At 49.0% G+C, this 14,746-nt stretch overlaps 6 protein-coding genes across 8 annotated transcripts; 2 read left to right on the plus strand and 4 right to left on the minus strand.

The window, feature by feature from the left end:
* Positions 1 to 648: 648 nt before the first annotated feature.
* Positions 649 to 2,331, minus strand: FOIG_14921 (uncharacterized protein; the record flags this gene model as incomplete). The annotated part of the gene is made up of 4 exons (XM_031216217.1): positions 649 to 897; positions 946 to 1,524; positions 1,583 to 2,039; positions 2,090 to 2,331. 4 exons carry the CDS (start codon positions 2,329 to 2,331, stop codon positions 649 to 651), a joined length of 1,527 nt encoding a protein of 508 aa, XP_031054133.1.
* Positions 2,332 to 2,809: 478 nt separating this feature from the next.
* Positions 2,810 to 4,328, plus strand: FOIG_14922 (uncharacterized protein). Of its 2 annotated transcripts, XM_031216218.1 has the most exons (3): positions 2,810 to 3,055; positions 3,113 to 3,190; positions 3,279 to 4,328. In XM_031216218.1, the coding sequence occupies exons 1-3, from the start codon at positions 2,990 to 2,992 to the stop codon at positions 4,245 to 4,247; spliced, it is 1,113 nt and encodes a 370-aa protein (XP_031054134.1). In that variant the 5' UTR covers positions 2,810 to 2,989; the 3' UTR covers positions 4,248 to 4,328. The 2 variants fall into 2 exon arrangements, with proteins under 2 accessions (XP_031054134.1, XP_031054135.1); XM_031216219.1 differs by having other exon boundaries at positions 2,819 to 3,055; positions 3,113 to 4,316.
* Positions 4,329 to 4,358: 30 nt separating this feature from the next.
* FOIG_14923 (uncharacterized protein) lies at positions 4,359 to 5,515 on the minus strand (the record flags this gene model as incomplete). The annotated part of the gene is made up of 4 exons (XM_031216220.1): positions 4,359 to 4,912; positions 4,974 to 5,112; positions 5,174 to 5,267; positions 5,325 to 5,515. 4 exons carry the CDS (start codon positions 5,513 to 5,515, stop codon positions 4,359 to 4,361), a joined length of 978 nt encoding a protein of 325 aa, XP_031054136.1.
* A 475-nt stretch (positions 5,516 to 5,990) lies between these two features.
* FOIG_14924 (uncharacterized protein) lies at positions 5,991 to 7,717 on the plus strand (the record flags this gene model as incomplete). The annotated part of the gene is made up of 5 exons (XM_031216221.1): positions 5,991 to 6,157; positions 6,222 to 6,372; positions 6,436 to 6,468; positions 6,529 to 6,823; positions 6,882 to 7,717. The coding sequence occupies 5 exons, from the start codon at positions 5,991 to 5,993 to the stop codon at positions 7,715 to 7,717; spliced, it is 1,482 nt and encodes a 493-aa protein (XP_031054137.1).
* On the minus strand, positions 6,877 to 10,812 carry FOIG_14925 (uncharacterized protein). 2 transcript variants are annotated; one of them, XM_031216222.1, is made up of 8 exons: positions 10,580 to 10,812; positions 10,481 to 10,490; positions 9,747 to 10,401; positions 9,399 to 9,673; positions 9,131 to 9,326; positions 8,939 to 9,060; positions 8,716 to 8,888; positions 6,877 to 8,665 (listed from the first exon to the last, which is right to left on the minus strand). In XM_031216222.1, the coding sequence occupies exons 1-8, from the start codon at positions 10,747 to 10,749 to the stop codon at positions 7,975 to 7,977; spliced, it is 2,292 nt and encodes a 763-aa protein (XP_031054138.1). In that variant the 5' UTR covers positions 10,750 to 10,812; the 3' UTR covers positions 6,877 to 7,974. The 2 variants fall into 2 exon arrangements, with proteins under 2 accessions (XP_031054138.1, XP_031054139.1); XM_031216223.1 differs by having other exon boundaries at positions 7,021 to 8,665; positions 9,747 to 10,812.
* A 213-nt stretch (positions 10,813 to 11,025) lies between these two features.
* Positions 11,026 to 14,514, minus strand: FOIG_14926 (uncharacterized protein; the record flags this gene model as incomplete). The annotated part of the gene is made up of 3 exons (XM_031216224.1): positions 11,026 to 12,959; positions 13,010 to 13,971; positions 14,027 to 14,514. The coding sequence occupies 3 exons, from the start codon at positions 14,512 to 14,514 to the stop codon at positions 11,026 to 11,028; spliced, it is 3,384 nt and encodes a 1,127-aa protein (XP_031054140.1).
* Positions 14,515 to 14,746: the final 232 nt, after the last annotated feature.

The following is a 14,746-nucleotide window of genomic DNA, read 5'->3' on the forward strand; positions in this document are numbered from 1 at the left end:
CGTCTGTAATATGGATCTCAAAGTGATTATACCAAAGAGTCCTCCAGAGGTATCAGAAGTATTTATCTGAAAGCAACGATTGTACTTGACATGCGAAGACAACAATGACCGGCCTATCCGCTGATGTTAGGCTTGCTGATCGACCCACCCGTATTATTTACGAGCGGGGCATCTGTCAGTGCGGTATGTAGGACTGGATTAAAAATAGGATCTCTAGTCCATACAGGTTAGCCCGCAATTTTTATACACGTATTATAAAGCTTATCTGCAGTGGTTCATCTGTGACATTTTCATGGTATCGGGACAATTGTAACACCGCATGGACTCAAATAGCGCATTGTTGGCTCGCATTTCTCAGACTAGTGACTGATGCGGGCTTTCGATTGTTATTATTAATGAAGTTATGTTATAGTCGTCCTCATCGTCTGATACGCAAAGTGTATCATGCCATAAACAATACGTACTGTTATAATAGAGAAGAGCAGACCAATCTCTAAGAGTCTTATTATTATCGAAGTCAACTCTACTATTCATAATATGCTGACTGCAAACGTTGCGGTGATCTTGAAATTATTCAGTCAACGCTCTAACAGTCAAGAAGCCAGACTGCTAAGTCGGAAAGAAAACCAAAGCTTGTTAATAATTGAATTACAACTTTGGTACATGCCATGTTTTAATACGTTCTCCAAACTTGTACAAAATCAAGGGTATAACGATCAGAACCAATGCAACAAATCCCAGAAGACTGTTGGCCCATCCAAGACCCATTGCTTCGTACATCTGTAGCCCACTAAGAGGCAGCAATGCTGCAACAAAGGATCTCAGGATCGTCAATGCTGCTGAGACAGATGCAGCATATCGTGGATATGTGTCAAGTAGATAATTCTGAATGCAGGACTAGATAACGTTAGCTACTTGTTTGCTCAGGTCAAGGCGGCTGGTTACATTGACAGTCATAAGTCCCATACACATGATCGAAACGCTTATCATGGGAACAATCCAATGTACGATGTGATACGTCGTCCAGCCGTAAATGAAGAGGCCGCAGGGCAGTGCTAACCCACAAGGAATCGTAATGATAGGAACGAGCCGAAACTTGGGTTGGTGCACTACTCCTCTGAGTTTGTTTCTCTTGACCATAAGGTCCGTCACTTGTCCGATACCAATGACCCCGAGGATCATGCCAATACCAGCAGGGATAAAGGCTAGCCCGCTGGTTCCTTCGTCAAAGCCATACTGCTGTGGGTAGACGAACGAAAAGGTAGCGATGAGAAGATAGAGGATTCCGTATGATATCGCGATGTAGAGTGCGCTTAGTGTAACAAGCGGAGCGCGAAATAGAAGCTTGGTAGGACGAAGTGCCGCAGCTCGGAACTTCAACGTATCAACTGGTCGTGGAGTAGACCTATTCGGTACTGCTGAGTTTGTAGTATCCTGAGGTAGTGAGGCATTGCGTCTTTGGAGAATCACGGGCGCGAAGGTTTCGTCGAGCAGGAAAGTTGAGATAGGGATAAGCACGCCTGACTAATCGTAATATCAGTGCTGGGCGCATGAGAAAGAACATGGGCGTTAGGATACGTACAATGATCGAAATCAGCCAATACACCCAGCGCCACCCTTTGGCACGTATCAGATATCCACCAGCAACAGGGCCGATACATGGGCCAAGCAGAGGACCCAGCGCCCAGATTGAGATAGCGCGACCTCGCGTCTCAAGAGCCATCATATCAGCAATGCTTCCACTCCCAATCGTGATAGGCACCACTCCCGCAAAGCCCATGGAAAATCGAAAACCAAGAAGCATCCCCATACTGTTGCTCAGAGCCGTTCCCACGCTGAAGATGGTGAAGAGTATGTTTCCCCATATATAAAGCTTTCTTCGGCCGTACGTCTCGCTCAGTGGTGCAATTAGAATCGGGCCAAAGACGAAACCGAGAACGTAGATTGATAGGATGAAGGTAGCGGCGTTGGGAGACGTTTCGTGGAACTCAGCCATGATGCTTGGTATTCCGGGTGCAAACATTGAAGAACCAAGTGGACTGTCGTGTCGTGAGTAGAGGTGCAGCAGGTAGATTAAGTAAGGACTCACGTTACGACTGTAAGCAGTGATAGAACCGTGATATTGAGCCACTTCCTCTTGTTCGACCAGTTTTTTGGACTTGCTGGATCATCTGCCCCTGACCAAGCGGTGGAATCCAGATCATTATGCGCAGGAGGGCGTCTCTCTCCCTTCTCCTGCTCTCCTATCGCAGCATCGCGCTCAATAGAGTTATCTTGTCCAACTCCCGGAGTAAATCCAATATCCTCTTCTCGATCTCTGATGGCGGACATTTTTGTTTAAACGATCTTTGAAAATAAGCATTGAATAAACGAATGAGCATGATAAGCTATGGAGATCGGCCTCATAGGTCAAGGTACAAAAGCGAAGGGGCAGGATATATTTATTAGGCCGTGAAGATACAGATTACTTAATACCCCTCCAGGACCAATATGTATTTCTCGCTTTGCACGAATTTCGCAACATCAGGGAACTCCATAACTAATGAAGCTAGACCGTTGATTTGCCCTTTCTGCTTTCTGTGTGACGAAAGTGGGCCACTGAAATTTACGCGTATTTCAGCAATTGCCCCAAGCTCCTTTATTGCGCTATCTACAGTTGTTCCAATCAAGGACGGTTTCATTTTTAGTTCCGGAGATAAGTCACAATTGATGACCTGTTATTACCTAGTCATGTTGCTATTATTACACTATCGGGATATTTATTTTTCCCAGCTCTAACTCCTTTTCTCTCACCATCTCAAGCTCTTATCCGCATCCTCCGACGCATCTAAAATACGCGTAATTAAGAACCAGCTATTTCCCTTCTGTTTCTCTGTCTCGCCATTCCTCCAAACCGCTGCCGCATAAAGCCTATCGGTAGTATCAGCCAATCCAGGCACTTACAAGGACCCTTTGGCCCTTCTTTGGTACTCTGCAGTTTGCTCCAGGAATGCAACGCTGTAGGCATAAAAAATCAAGGAAAGGCTGCCTCGAGTGCAAGCGCCGGCATATCCGGGTAAGTTCTCTTTCTGTGCTACATACATACGTCAGTATTATTAACAAGTTTGGGCAGTGTGACGAAGGCAAACCCATTTGTATAAACTGCATTACTGCAGAGCGAAATTGCGAGTATCGCGAGCGCAAGTCTCCGGTATGAACTATGTCCCATGACATTTTATACTCATACCATCAAGTTCATTTACAACTCTTTTGGTCGCTTTCTCACAGTGTATTCACAGGATCTGAACGATGTTACCTTCTCATCCTCGGAGTCGAATCCGACCTTGACGCAAGATGCAGAGAACTCATCAGCCACAAGCAGTTTAAGAATGAAAAAGGCACAGACGACCGACATCAACATGACCCATCTAGAGCTACTTGTTCATTTTTCATTCGCCATATATGCCCCAGAGCTTGAAGAGGATCATTCATCAACAAAGTTAGTACTAGAAGCTGCTCTGAGAGAGAAGTATTTAATGCTCGAGGTCCTGGCAATCTCGGCTCGATACTTATCAACCGCCCATACCGACGAGGCAGATTGCTATTCACGCCAGGCAGTGGAACTGCAGACCAAGGCTATCGAACTATTCAACAATGCGGACACTGTTACTGCTGATGAGAATTCCATAGCAAGGCTACTCTTCTCCTCCATACTAGGCCGCCACATGTTGGTCGATGTGCTCGCCAGGCGAGATCCTGATCTCGGGTCATTTGTCGACCGATTTACGCAAGGTGCACGAGTTCACCGGGGCGTCAGAGCTGTCACGACAGCACAAGAATGGGAGATACTACTGACGTCAAAGGTCGGTCCTCTTATTACGAAAGGCCTTGATCCTCTGGGTTTTCATGACCCACCTCCGCTTCGCCCGCATTTTATGTCACTGCTTTCGCGGACGGCACAGTTGGACGATCATGATAAGGAGGCATGCACCAAGGCTCTTTGCATGATAGAAGGGGCTCTGGATGATCTACAGTATCCTGACAGGAGCTCATTTGGCCTGCGCATGATATTCGTTTGGCCGATTCTATTACCAGAACGCTTTATCGTCTTGCTGGAACGGGGCATTCCGGAAGCTATTGCAATCTTAGGCCGCTATTCTATTCTACTACACGCTGGGGAGTCACTATGGCAGGTGAGGGATGCAGGACCGTATTTACTAAAGCTGATCTCTTCGTTTCTTGGATCCGATTGGGACGAATGGCTATAAGACCAGGACCTATCATCAATAGGCTATTAACCCATATTCAGCGTACTCGCATTTAATGTTTTCCTCAATCTTTAAGATACGTATTACATATATCTCGCTGTGAAATATCTGTTACATAATCGCTATACAATTTGGAGGGCTTGCAATACCCCCAGGAATGTCAAGAGGAACACTTGTCATGAAGAATGACCAACGGCCTTGTTCCTTGCACTTCTCTGCCAAGGCCTCCAGATCAAAGCTCTCGCCAATGGGCATACCCCAACCACTGAGAAAGACCTCGTGGAGAGCGACACCAGCTGGTCGTCGACTAGGCCAAGCTTCGTAAGCCACAGTGTCACTTGCAACAGCAGCGAATTGGTTCTCCCAGTGCCATTGTATCATCTCCTCTGAAGCCTGGACACCACAGGATGTTCGCACCTTACGGCGAGGTAGTGCTGCTTGGCTCTCTTGGCTTAAACTCCGATATGCCTTGAGCCAGCCTGTGCGGATGAGAAGAATATCACCGGTGTGAAAAGTGACTGCTTGATTTGTCGCGACTTCTTGTAATTGTGGGAGGGTAATTTCGAAAGAGTCGAATGGAGACTGTGTATCGATACCTTTGTCGGCGGCGTATGAAGCCCAGTCGAGCAAGACTCCTCGTCCAACAATACCTCGCCTTGCAACATCTGTAATCGCGACATGTTAGCATGTTAAACGTTGCCGCAAACCGACTTGACTTTCACTTACTTTGAATACCGATTTTGGTATTTGCCGCAACTCCCGAGATGTCGTCTTGAGTTACTCCATTGTAGTACAATAGGCTGTCTTGGTATGGATAATGCCGCAAGCCATCCCAGTGACTAGAGCCCTGGGTGTTCATGTCGAGCTGATTACCAGATGTATTAATACTGGATGGATGAATTAGCCGTAGAGGAAAGCGTACTAACCTCATCATCATTGGCATGACCCTTGGCAATGATTCTATGGCTGCATGGTTTCCTCACTGGATTCATGGGTTGCGAAAAGGCGTCAATGGATAAGCTATATTGTTAGAACCATCGTGTCCAATCCTAACAAAACAGAGTGGTCAAAACTTACCTTAGAGTAATCTGCTCACCGGTGATGATCTCTTTCGCGGCATCTTTGACAATGGCGGGCGTGAGTAGATTCAGCGTTCCCAACTCATCATTGGCGCCCCAGAGACCCCAAGCTGAGTATTTTGGATCACAGCTTCGACAGGGCAACTGGTCGAATGCAGGTCGCTTTGGTTCTGACTGAATACTACCCATCTTGTTGTGAGAACTTGTTGTTTAGGTCAATACCTGGGAGCATCGCATCCCCAGTAACTCAAGATATGTTCACCAATAAACACATGAACGGTTGACTTAACCTGTGTTACGGGATCTGCATACCGGTTCGGCATGTTTATCTAAACCCCGACAGCCCCACCTCGTGCGTCGGCATGTTACCGAAAGCCTCTCGCGAGATTCCGGCACTACCCCAACTTGGTATGACTCGTTGGCCCCAATCACAGCAACCCCGGGAATGGAATCTGCACAGATGCACTGTCGTACGTACCCCAGATCTTACCCCAGCTTCTCCGGGGACGTCTCCAACTCCATGAATCTTATTTAAAGAATGCTGTAACCATCGATTGCATCTCCAGGCCCAAGTTCCATTCAGAATCTGACCGGAACAGCTCAATAGAGTTTGGAAACTCCAAACGACAACGTCAAGAACTTTCCCCAACTTGTTCATTGAGCCATGTCTCAGAACGACACTCAAGTCAAACCGACTGAAGAGTCTCAGCACCTTGAAACCATGACCGTCTTAGACGAGAAGAAGATGGAAGCTGGCACTGAGGAAACCCGCTGGACACCCGAGGAGGAGAAGAAGGCTCTTCGCAAGCTCGATTGGTGCTTGATTCCTCTGTGAGTAACTACTGACAAGCCGATTGATCTTCACCTCAAGAGTTGAATTAACAAGATATGATAGAGTCGGCTCGCTTTACCTTGTTTCTTACATTGATCGTGGTAACATTGGCAACGCATACACAGCCGGCATGGGCCAGGCTTGGGGTATCACCTCGAATGATTACTCGTGGATCGTGACCGCTTACTACATTGCCTATATCTGTTTCCATTGGGTAAGTTTCCATGACGACCAGCACGCGTCTTTGTATTACAACTTGCTAATCATCTCTCTGCAGCTTATTCTGGTTTGGAAGTTCATGCCACTCCCGGTAATTACACCCTCCCGATATCGAAGACGCACGAACGAATACTGATACCTATTACAACAGCTTTGGACCTTTTGCATGGCCTTTGGATGGGGCACTGCGAGTATTCTGCAGGCAGCAACCCACAACTTTGCCGGCATCATGGCTCTGCGAGTTCTGATAGGCGCCTTTGAAGCTGGCTTTGTTCCTGCTGTTGCGCTGTATCTGACTTTCTTCTATCACCGACGCGAGATGGGACTGCGATATGGTTTGTTCATATCCTTCTCACCGCTTGCGAATTGCTTCGCCTCGGCCTTGGCGTACGGCATCGTTCAGGCAAAGACCAAGATCCACAACTGGCAGCTCCTGTTCATTGTTGGTAAGGAATCCCCCAAAAACACCTCAAGATCTTAGACTAAGGCTAAAATCTCGTATAGAGGGTATTCCAACACTATTTCTAGCCTTGGTTGCCCTTTACTATCTGCCGGCATCTCCTGCACAATGCCGATTCCTCACAGCTCGACAAAACGAAATCATCAGCCAGCGCGCGATCAAGGGTCGTGGAGAGGATACCGAGAGAAAGCTCAACTTTGCCCAAGTATTTTCTGCGTTTTACGACTACAAGAACTACATGCAAGCCTTTATCATCTTTTGTCTCAACACAGCGTTCGGTTCTCTTCCGGCTTATCTCCCTACCATCTTGAAGGACATGGGATACACTTCAGTCCACGCGCAGGGTCTATCTGCCTGCCCCTACATTGCCGCATTTGTTGTCTGCGTGGGCATGAGCATGCTCTCTGATCGCGTGGGCCAGCGCGGTATCTTTGTCTTTGTCTTTTGCTGCGTCGGCGCGGTGGGATACATTCTCCTCGCCGTCATCCATACCACGGCCATCCGCTACTTTGCTACGTTCCTCGTCTGTGCCGGCGTATTCCCTGCTGTCGCTCTGACCTTCACCTGGGTGACAGACAACCAAGGTTCCAGCTCCAAGCGAGGCGCAGGGCTTGCCATCTTCGGCATGTTTGGCCAGTGTGGTCCCATTCTTGGTGCTCGCCTGTTCCCCAAGTCGCAGGGGCCGTACTACTTCAAGGGCATGTGGGTTTGTGCGGGAGTACTTCTGGCTGCTTCTCTTATGGCACTGGCTTTGAGCGCGTGCTTGCGCCTGCAGAACCGTCACCGTGACCGCGTGCATGGCAAGAGTGATACCGACCATGTTCCTGCAGATATTGCCGAGAAGGGTGATTCTCACCCCTTGTACCGATACGTCCCTTGAGGGCTATTCGATCGGATGTAGGTGAAAGGTATTGGCTGAGTCTTTGTTGGTGGTGGCGACGTACAATTCTGTACAGGCTGTATGGTTCAAGGGAGATGGCTGGTGTGGTTGGAGTTATGCCATAGGGGCAGAGCTGTGTATTTCGAGTGACAGCTGATGCTTGCATCGCGCGCCTTACTCGTGTATCTAGACTAGGATAGGGGTATCAAATTGATCTGGCCCGCAGGGTTTCAATTCAGTTTTAGACCAAAAACATCTTATTGAAACACTTGATCAGTCTGTTCTGGTGCTCCATACACCTGTGAATTACCAAATATTTCCGTCATGTCCCAGGGAAATGAATCGGGATGAAATCCGGCTCCGGTATCAAGCATCCCGAAGCTAAAAGGACTTTGATATCTCGACAAAAAGCCAGACGCCCCTTCATTGTTAGCCTGCGGTCCACCATTTCCAACGTCAGAAGCCACTGGATGTGGAGATGCTCGGGGCTCTTCCGCCCTGTTCAACCCGAGTGGCTGCGCATCACCAGCCCGGTTGGCGGCAGAACCTCCACAAGGCTCCTGTTGACTCGTATCACGAGGGGCGCTCACTTCCCACACTGTCAGCTGCCGCCTGATGGTATCCAAACTCCGACCACTTCCAGGCGTGTGTTTAGCTTCTTCTTGAAGCGTGCGGACAGCCATGCCGAGTCGCCGCGCGGCATCAATCCGAACCCCAGCTTCAGACCGCCTCATATCAAGAACATCGACAGTAGCCGCAGTATATACGCAGTAGCTTACTTGGTATGTCATCAAGCGGTGAGGAAAGCTTTTGGTGTACAGATCGTGGATCGCGTGTATCCTTTTAGAGTGGTTGACGCATGTTTGGAGGGACGAGTTGCGGATCGAGGTATGGGGAGAATGTAAGAGCGGTCGGAGGAGGAGAATATGGAGAGCATGGTATAAGAAACTTGAGTAATTCTTGTTAGTTAGGTTCATTGAAGGACTTTTAGCACTAACTTCAAAGACGCGATATGGGGGGGTGGACACTGAGTCATTCCCTCGTCAATCTTGAGTGATGTAGGTAGTTCGTTGTACCACGCTATTAGCCTATTTGAAACATGGTCGATCTCGGGGTAGATGTTTTCCGAGTGACCACGATCAAAGAGAAGCAGCATCATATCGGTTGTTATCTGGCCAGTATGAGTACATTCCCTGCTATTGGGTGTTGTGCTATACAGACCACGTGAAGTTGACAGAAGGCACAAAACGTTGCCGTATTATACATTGGTGTTGGATTATAGGAGGAGTTCGTAATATCGATATCGCTGGGCCGCCAGTCTCGATCGTCATCGTAGTGGTCAACTGTTTATATCAGTGTTGATCCCCAAGGCCATAACTGCAGGCGACTGTCGCTCCGCTAAAGGAGACTTACAGATCTCGTCCGGTCCATATGGAGAACCTGTCAATGATGGTGGCCGTCCAAGGGCAAGGCTAAGCGTCTTATCCCATATGAAAGCCGAGTTGTATAAACGTTTTCGTGTCTCGATTTCGGATGGAGTTAATCTCTCAAGTTCGGCGATTCGATTCGCATTTAGGTGTATCCCAATGTCCACCATCATTCTGATTGCCTGTGTGTGCCAAAAGGCAATGCTTAGCCATGTTGAACAATAGCTATACCCGCGTTTATTGGATGGACTTACCATGCCGGTGAATAGCCATCCCTGAGAGCTTTTGCCAATGGCGCATTGGCGTCCTCCGAGAATAAGAAGCCCTTGAATAGTAGGAATTCGTGGCTTCGGATTGTCCAGTTCATCCATGAGTAGCATCTTGGCGCGGGTGAAGAACCTTTCACCCATATTGGAGTCAACCGAGTCGCCCTCTTGTCGGCTGAGATGCCGAGAAGCCAAAGCAAATATTGCCATAAGTAGAAAGTCGGAATAATACGTGCCGTTTAATGCCATGTCCATCAGGAAAACTACAGTCACGTTCGCGTTACTACACATATCTATAACTCGGCCGTAGCATGTAATCGAAGACGAGCTACTTACCTGGTCGATAGATGCAATTATGCAATGGATGAAGCCAAGTCCAGTACATATCAAGGATCTGCCATCCCATTTCATTCGTGATGCCAAACGCCGTCATGGACTTGGACCTAGCTAAAGGAATCCATACTGTGTCAAGCAAGTCATATTGGGATCGCAGACGCTCAACCTGAGATGATTTGATTTCTACGTCCTGGGCTGAACCGGGAGGAGCCTGCGTGGTGGATGGCGATGGGCCGTTTCCTGTCAAAGATCCAGCGTGGAAGCGACTGGTAGGGCCGTTGTAAGTGATTGAGCCATCTTCTCCGATGCCAACCTGCGACCAAATCGTGGCGTCGATGGTGTTTGAGCGAGCATCGCTCGGTGATGCATGCGTAGAGCCGGGTTGCCCAAGCAACGGCATGGATCCAGCCGGAGAGACATTGCCTTGGCCAACATTTGTGACATCAGCAGTTGTTGTATTACCATTCTCACTGCTCAACCGTTCGTTCTGTCTTCGGCTTTCCTGTAAAGCGGACTCGAGTTCTTGAATCCGCGTGTTTGCTCTGTCAATCCTGACCTGGGTATTGGCAGGCCATATGCAAGCATTATCAGACCGCTGACAGGCCCTACAAACGGGTTGTTCTCCAGTACATTTAATCTTCCGTGCTTTACAACTCTGAAACGCGTGTGATTATTAGCTCGTGTTAAACGCGTCCTCCATGACCACTGGGAGCTGAACAACAGACGGGACTCACTTGGCAAGCACTTTTTGTGTTGGTAAGAGAATTAGTCAGCCCTGTGAGCGTACTGCGGCATCTTGCCGACTCATTCTTATCTGATAGGGATCTACTCACAATCCATAACGACGAGAATCACGCCGATTGGGGTTTCGGGAATGCTGATGCTGGTCCAAGCGGCGACGTCGTGACGATGTTTCAGAAGGTGTTGGGCTTGCTATACACGACATGTCGGGATCAACGACGATTCCCTCCGTTTCATCACGATTAAGCTGGCTCAGAGCCATTGTTTGAAAGGTTAAAGCAGCGCAATTCGCCTCTCGTCTTCCAATGCCGAGAGATATTCCGATCATTGTCCCGTGACCGTTCTCAAGTTCCAGACCCAGGACACTAACTCGCCTGGAAATGCGCGTGCGGGGTTCGGTAAGATGCCGAGCAATACCTCACTATGATGCAGGGTAGGTGGCAAGGAGCTGAAATGATGACGATACACAATTTTCATTATACCGTGTACGTATACGAAAGATCAATTGCTAAGAGTGATACTGTGATAACAGTCTAATTTACAGCCATCGAGCTTCGTCGCTTCCCAGCGGGTTTGGCATCACATCCCAAGAAGGCTCAGCACCATCCACACTTACACTGTGCCGAACGGCCCTCAATTCGCCAAATCCCGTTTGACGGGTTTCCAAATACTCCTTCATATCAGAAGGCTTCTCGTAATCGCCAACCCCGAACCCGGACTTGCCGGGATATTGACCCATGCTGCGGAGATATTTCATGGTACCAGCCAGTGACACGTCAACGCGATACGACCCTCCTTGAACGGATCGTCGATACAAAGCTGCCATAATACCAGAAGCCAGTAAATAACCACCGGCGTGGTCCAATGCTTGACACGGTGTCGGGCGAGCCACTTCGCCGGCGCCGTAATGCTCAGCCTCTGAAATGTTCATACCCGAGCATGTCTGGATAAGAGAATCATAACCGCGTCTCTCAGACCAAGGTCCCTTGGGACCGAACGCAGACATACAACCATAGACGATGCCTGGGTTAAGACCTACAATCTCCTCCGGACCGAATCCCTTGGCGGCAAGACTGCCAGGACGGAAGCCTTGGATAAATACATCACACGACTTGATAAGCTCTCTCAACTTTTGACGATCCTCAACGTTGTTGACGTCTATGTGAACAGTGCGCTTCCCTCGGCCAAGATCGCGGTCCATAGTAGGCAGATCAGGGAGTCCAGGACATGTTATCCAGATGACATCAGCGCCATGGGCAGCCAAGGTCTTGCCGGCCAAGGGTGCAGCGATGACTCGGCTCATCTCAACGACTCGCAGACCTCGAAGACACTTGTCGTTGCCTGGTGTAAGATGAGGAGATAGTCCAGCTGGGCCTGAAGCAATTCTCGTTAGAGAAATGGGGAAATCGTCAATTGCCTTAGATTGAGGCAACATGTCCCATTGGCGATATGAGCGCAGAGCATAAATCGCCAAGCGATGCTCTAAACCGACAGACTCGAGATCGATGCTCGCCCAGTCTTGTGTCTTCTTGGTCACATCGATGCGGCTTGCAGTCACTGGAAGACCCAATAGCTCCAGAGCTCCATATCCATGGTTAGGAAACGAGTCATGGATACGGACGTGTCCATCTGAGGTCTTGTGTAGACCTCCAATGGGTCCCCAGGGAGAAGGAGCAGGCTCTCCGTTGAGCATGTAAAGCCGTTCAGACTTGAATTCAATGACAGAGTGCTTTTGAGGCACGGTTACCTTTGGCACAGGACCTTGGTTTCGCAGAGAATGGATGAGAGCCGCCAGGAGCCCAGACAGAGCAATGGTGCCTTGTGCCAGAGTTCCAATCTTGTAGGAGGAAGGGAGAGCTGGCTTGCCATCATCACCAGGAAGTTTCAGGGACTTCAGGGCGTTTGAGGGGAGCGAAAGACCATTCCAGATCTCGTTTACGACATCGCGAGAGAGGAAGCTGGATCGATCGAAGCTAGAATTGGCAGTTGATGCAGAATGTCCGTTCAGGTCTGGTTGGGGGACATGCGTCAGACCATTGGTACCGTTGACCTCCCTGACACTGTCTACACCATTGACACCATTCACGTGAGCCGCGTCACTGTGAGTACCATTGGTGGCAGCCTCTGTTGTGCTGGCCTCAGGGACCTCGATTCCCAAAAGCAGCGCGTGTTGTTGTGTTCCCAGAGTATCTCTCTCGCCGACACTGCCTTGAGCCCAAGGTCTCTTGATGGTGCACTTCCAGGCAAGAGCAGGTTCAAAAAACATGTTGGTCAAGATCTCGCTGTTTTCCACGTGGTACAGAGACTGGATCACATCGTTGGTGAGGACATTGGCATCCCTGACTCTCCTGTAGACAGCCTCATCGTCGAACATGATATCGAACGTCATCTCGAATGGGCCTGAGTTCTTGGAACGGATGATACGAGCGAGCTCTTGCATCTTTGCTTTTCTGGACGGAACTTGCTTCTTCTCTTCAAAAGGACCGTTAGTATCTCTCATGCAAAGTTCAGAGTGTACATACCGATTGGTGCAAGAGAACCGTTCTCCAGAGCCTCTAGGCGCTCTCGAGAAACTGAAGCCACGGGTGCTGGACTGGCAGTGGAGTTGATATCCCTGAATGTAACGGGAAAGAGTGAAGACGACTCGCCAGCTTCAAGGTCGACAAGGTGGTACACGCTGAACTTGAAAACAGCACCGGCATCTTGCTCATGAGGTGACAATGGGCTAGCAAAATTACCGGTTGTGGCAATCTGGCCAGGGTATGAGAAGTGGAGGATAGAAGCTCGTGCATTGTTGGCAATGGTATAAGCCATGTCCTGCGTAGGAGCAACGACTTCGCCTAGAACAGCGATCTCGTGAGGGCTGCTAACAGCCTGTGTCTCCAATGGGCCCATGACACCGTTCTTGCCATAGACGTGATAGATGAGGCGGCAGCTGTCTGACTGATCTAACTCGGGAAATAAGTTTTGGGTGTACTTTCGCACACGCTCAAGGAAATCATCGATCTGGCTGATAAGAATTGGATCTCTGATACCGCCAATAAAGATAGTTCGATATCCCAGGAAGGTAACGCCCTCGAGCTTCACCTGGTATGGTGTCTCCAAGAATTGAGCACCAGATACACGTGTTGTCTTGTCAGTTATCTGCTCATACTTTGCATTGTCAAGGCTGAGAACACCACCTGGGCCAGGTAGACGGTCTGGTCGTGTCTTTTCGTACAAGGTATGTGCTGCAACAGAAAGAGGCGTGCATCTCTCCTCGGGTGCTAATGGAGTCAAGTCGAAAGAATCGTAGCGCATGGTGGCAATCATAGAGCGACCCTTAGGAATGGCGCAGATGCCACCGCACTCCATGATCTTGCCCATGTGCCAAGCAACGCCATTAGATATGCCTTTTGACAGACAAAACGCAGCAAAAGGTGCAGGGTCGTAGCATCTTCCACCAAGAACGATGTCTGGGTTGCCTTTCAAGGCTTCAAGGAATCTGATAGACTGATTTCAGCATATGCTTTGTCTAGACAGGAAGGTGGTTGACTTACGGCTCAGCACCCACCTGTGCAACGATATCAACAGCACCATCAACAACGTCTGGAACTAGCTCCTCCACAGGTCCACATGGACTGACTTTGTGATTTTGGATTCTGGATTTAATCAAGTTTCGGTCCATACCAGCGTTGATAGTGGCGACCTTGAAGCTGAATCCGAGACGTTCTGATACTGAGGAAACAATGTCGAACATTTCCTGGACATGTTTGTTGCTGCCATCTCCACCTACTGATCCAATCAAGACCTTGATCTTATGATGGAAGCAGGCTGTCAGGATAGGCTCGAGGTCACGAATATAAGAGCCCCGTCCACAGGTCATCTTATTCATTCCGAGCTTGTAAGGGCCCCCATCTGTTGACCCACTGTCGACGATGATCGCTGCAGGCTTGAACTTTTGTATGCCATACCAGAAATGCTCGACATTGTAGCCATAGCCAAGCATGGCGTTAGGCGTAAGGATGCTGAACTCTGGGACCTCCATCTTGACGTTAAAATAATGGGGTTGGGTTGGAATAAGGTGGTATACAAGAAACTAATGTATTGCGATATGCAGGCAGCCTGGGTAATATGTGATATATTTGAAGGCTATAGAGAAAGCTTGGATGTTTGCTCCACGGTATCACTGCGGAGATGTTTGGCGAGCGGAGCAAATGCCGACGGCAGAATAACTGGTCGGTATGTTCGGAGTCAGCCCGAGACTACTTCCCGGTCTC

The sequence above is a fragment of the Fusarium odoratissimum genome, assembly GCF_000260195.1.
Source record: "Fusarium odoratissimum NRRL 54006 unplaced genomic scaffold supercont1.45, whole genome shotgun sequence".
NCBI classification, from domain to species: Eukaryota; Fungi; Ascomycota; class Sordariomycetes; order Hypocreales; family Nectriaceae; genus Fusarium; species Fusarium odoratissimum.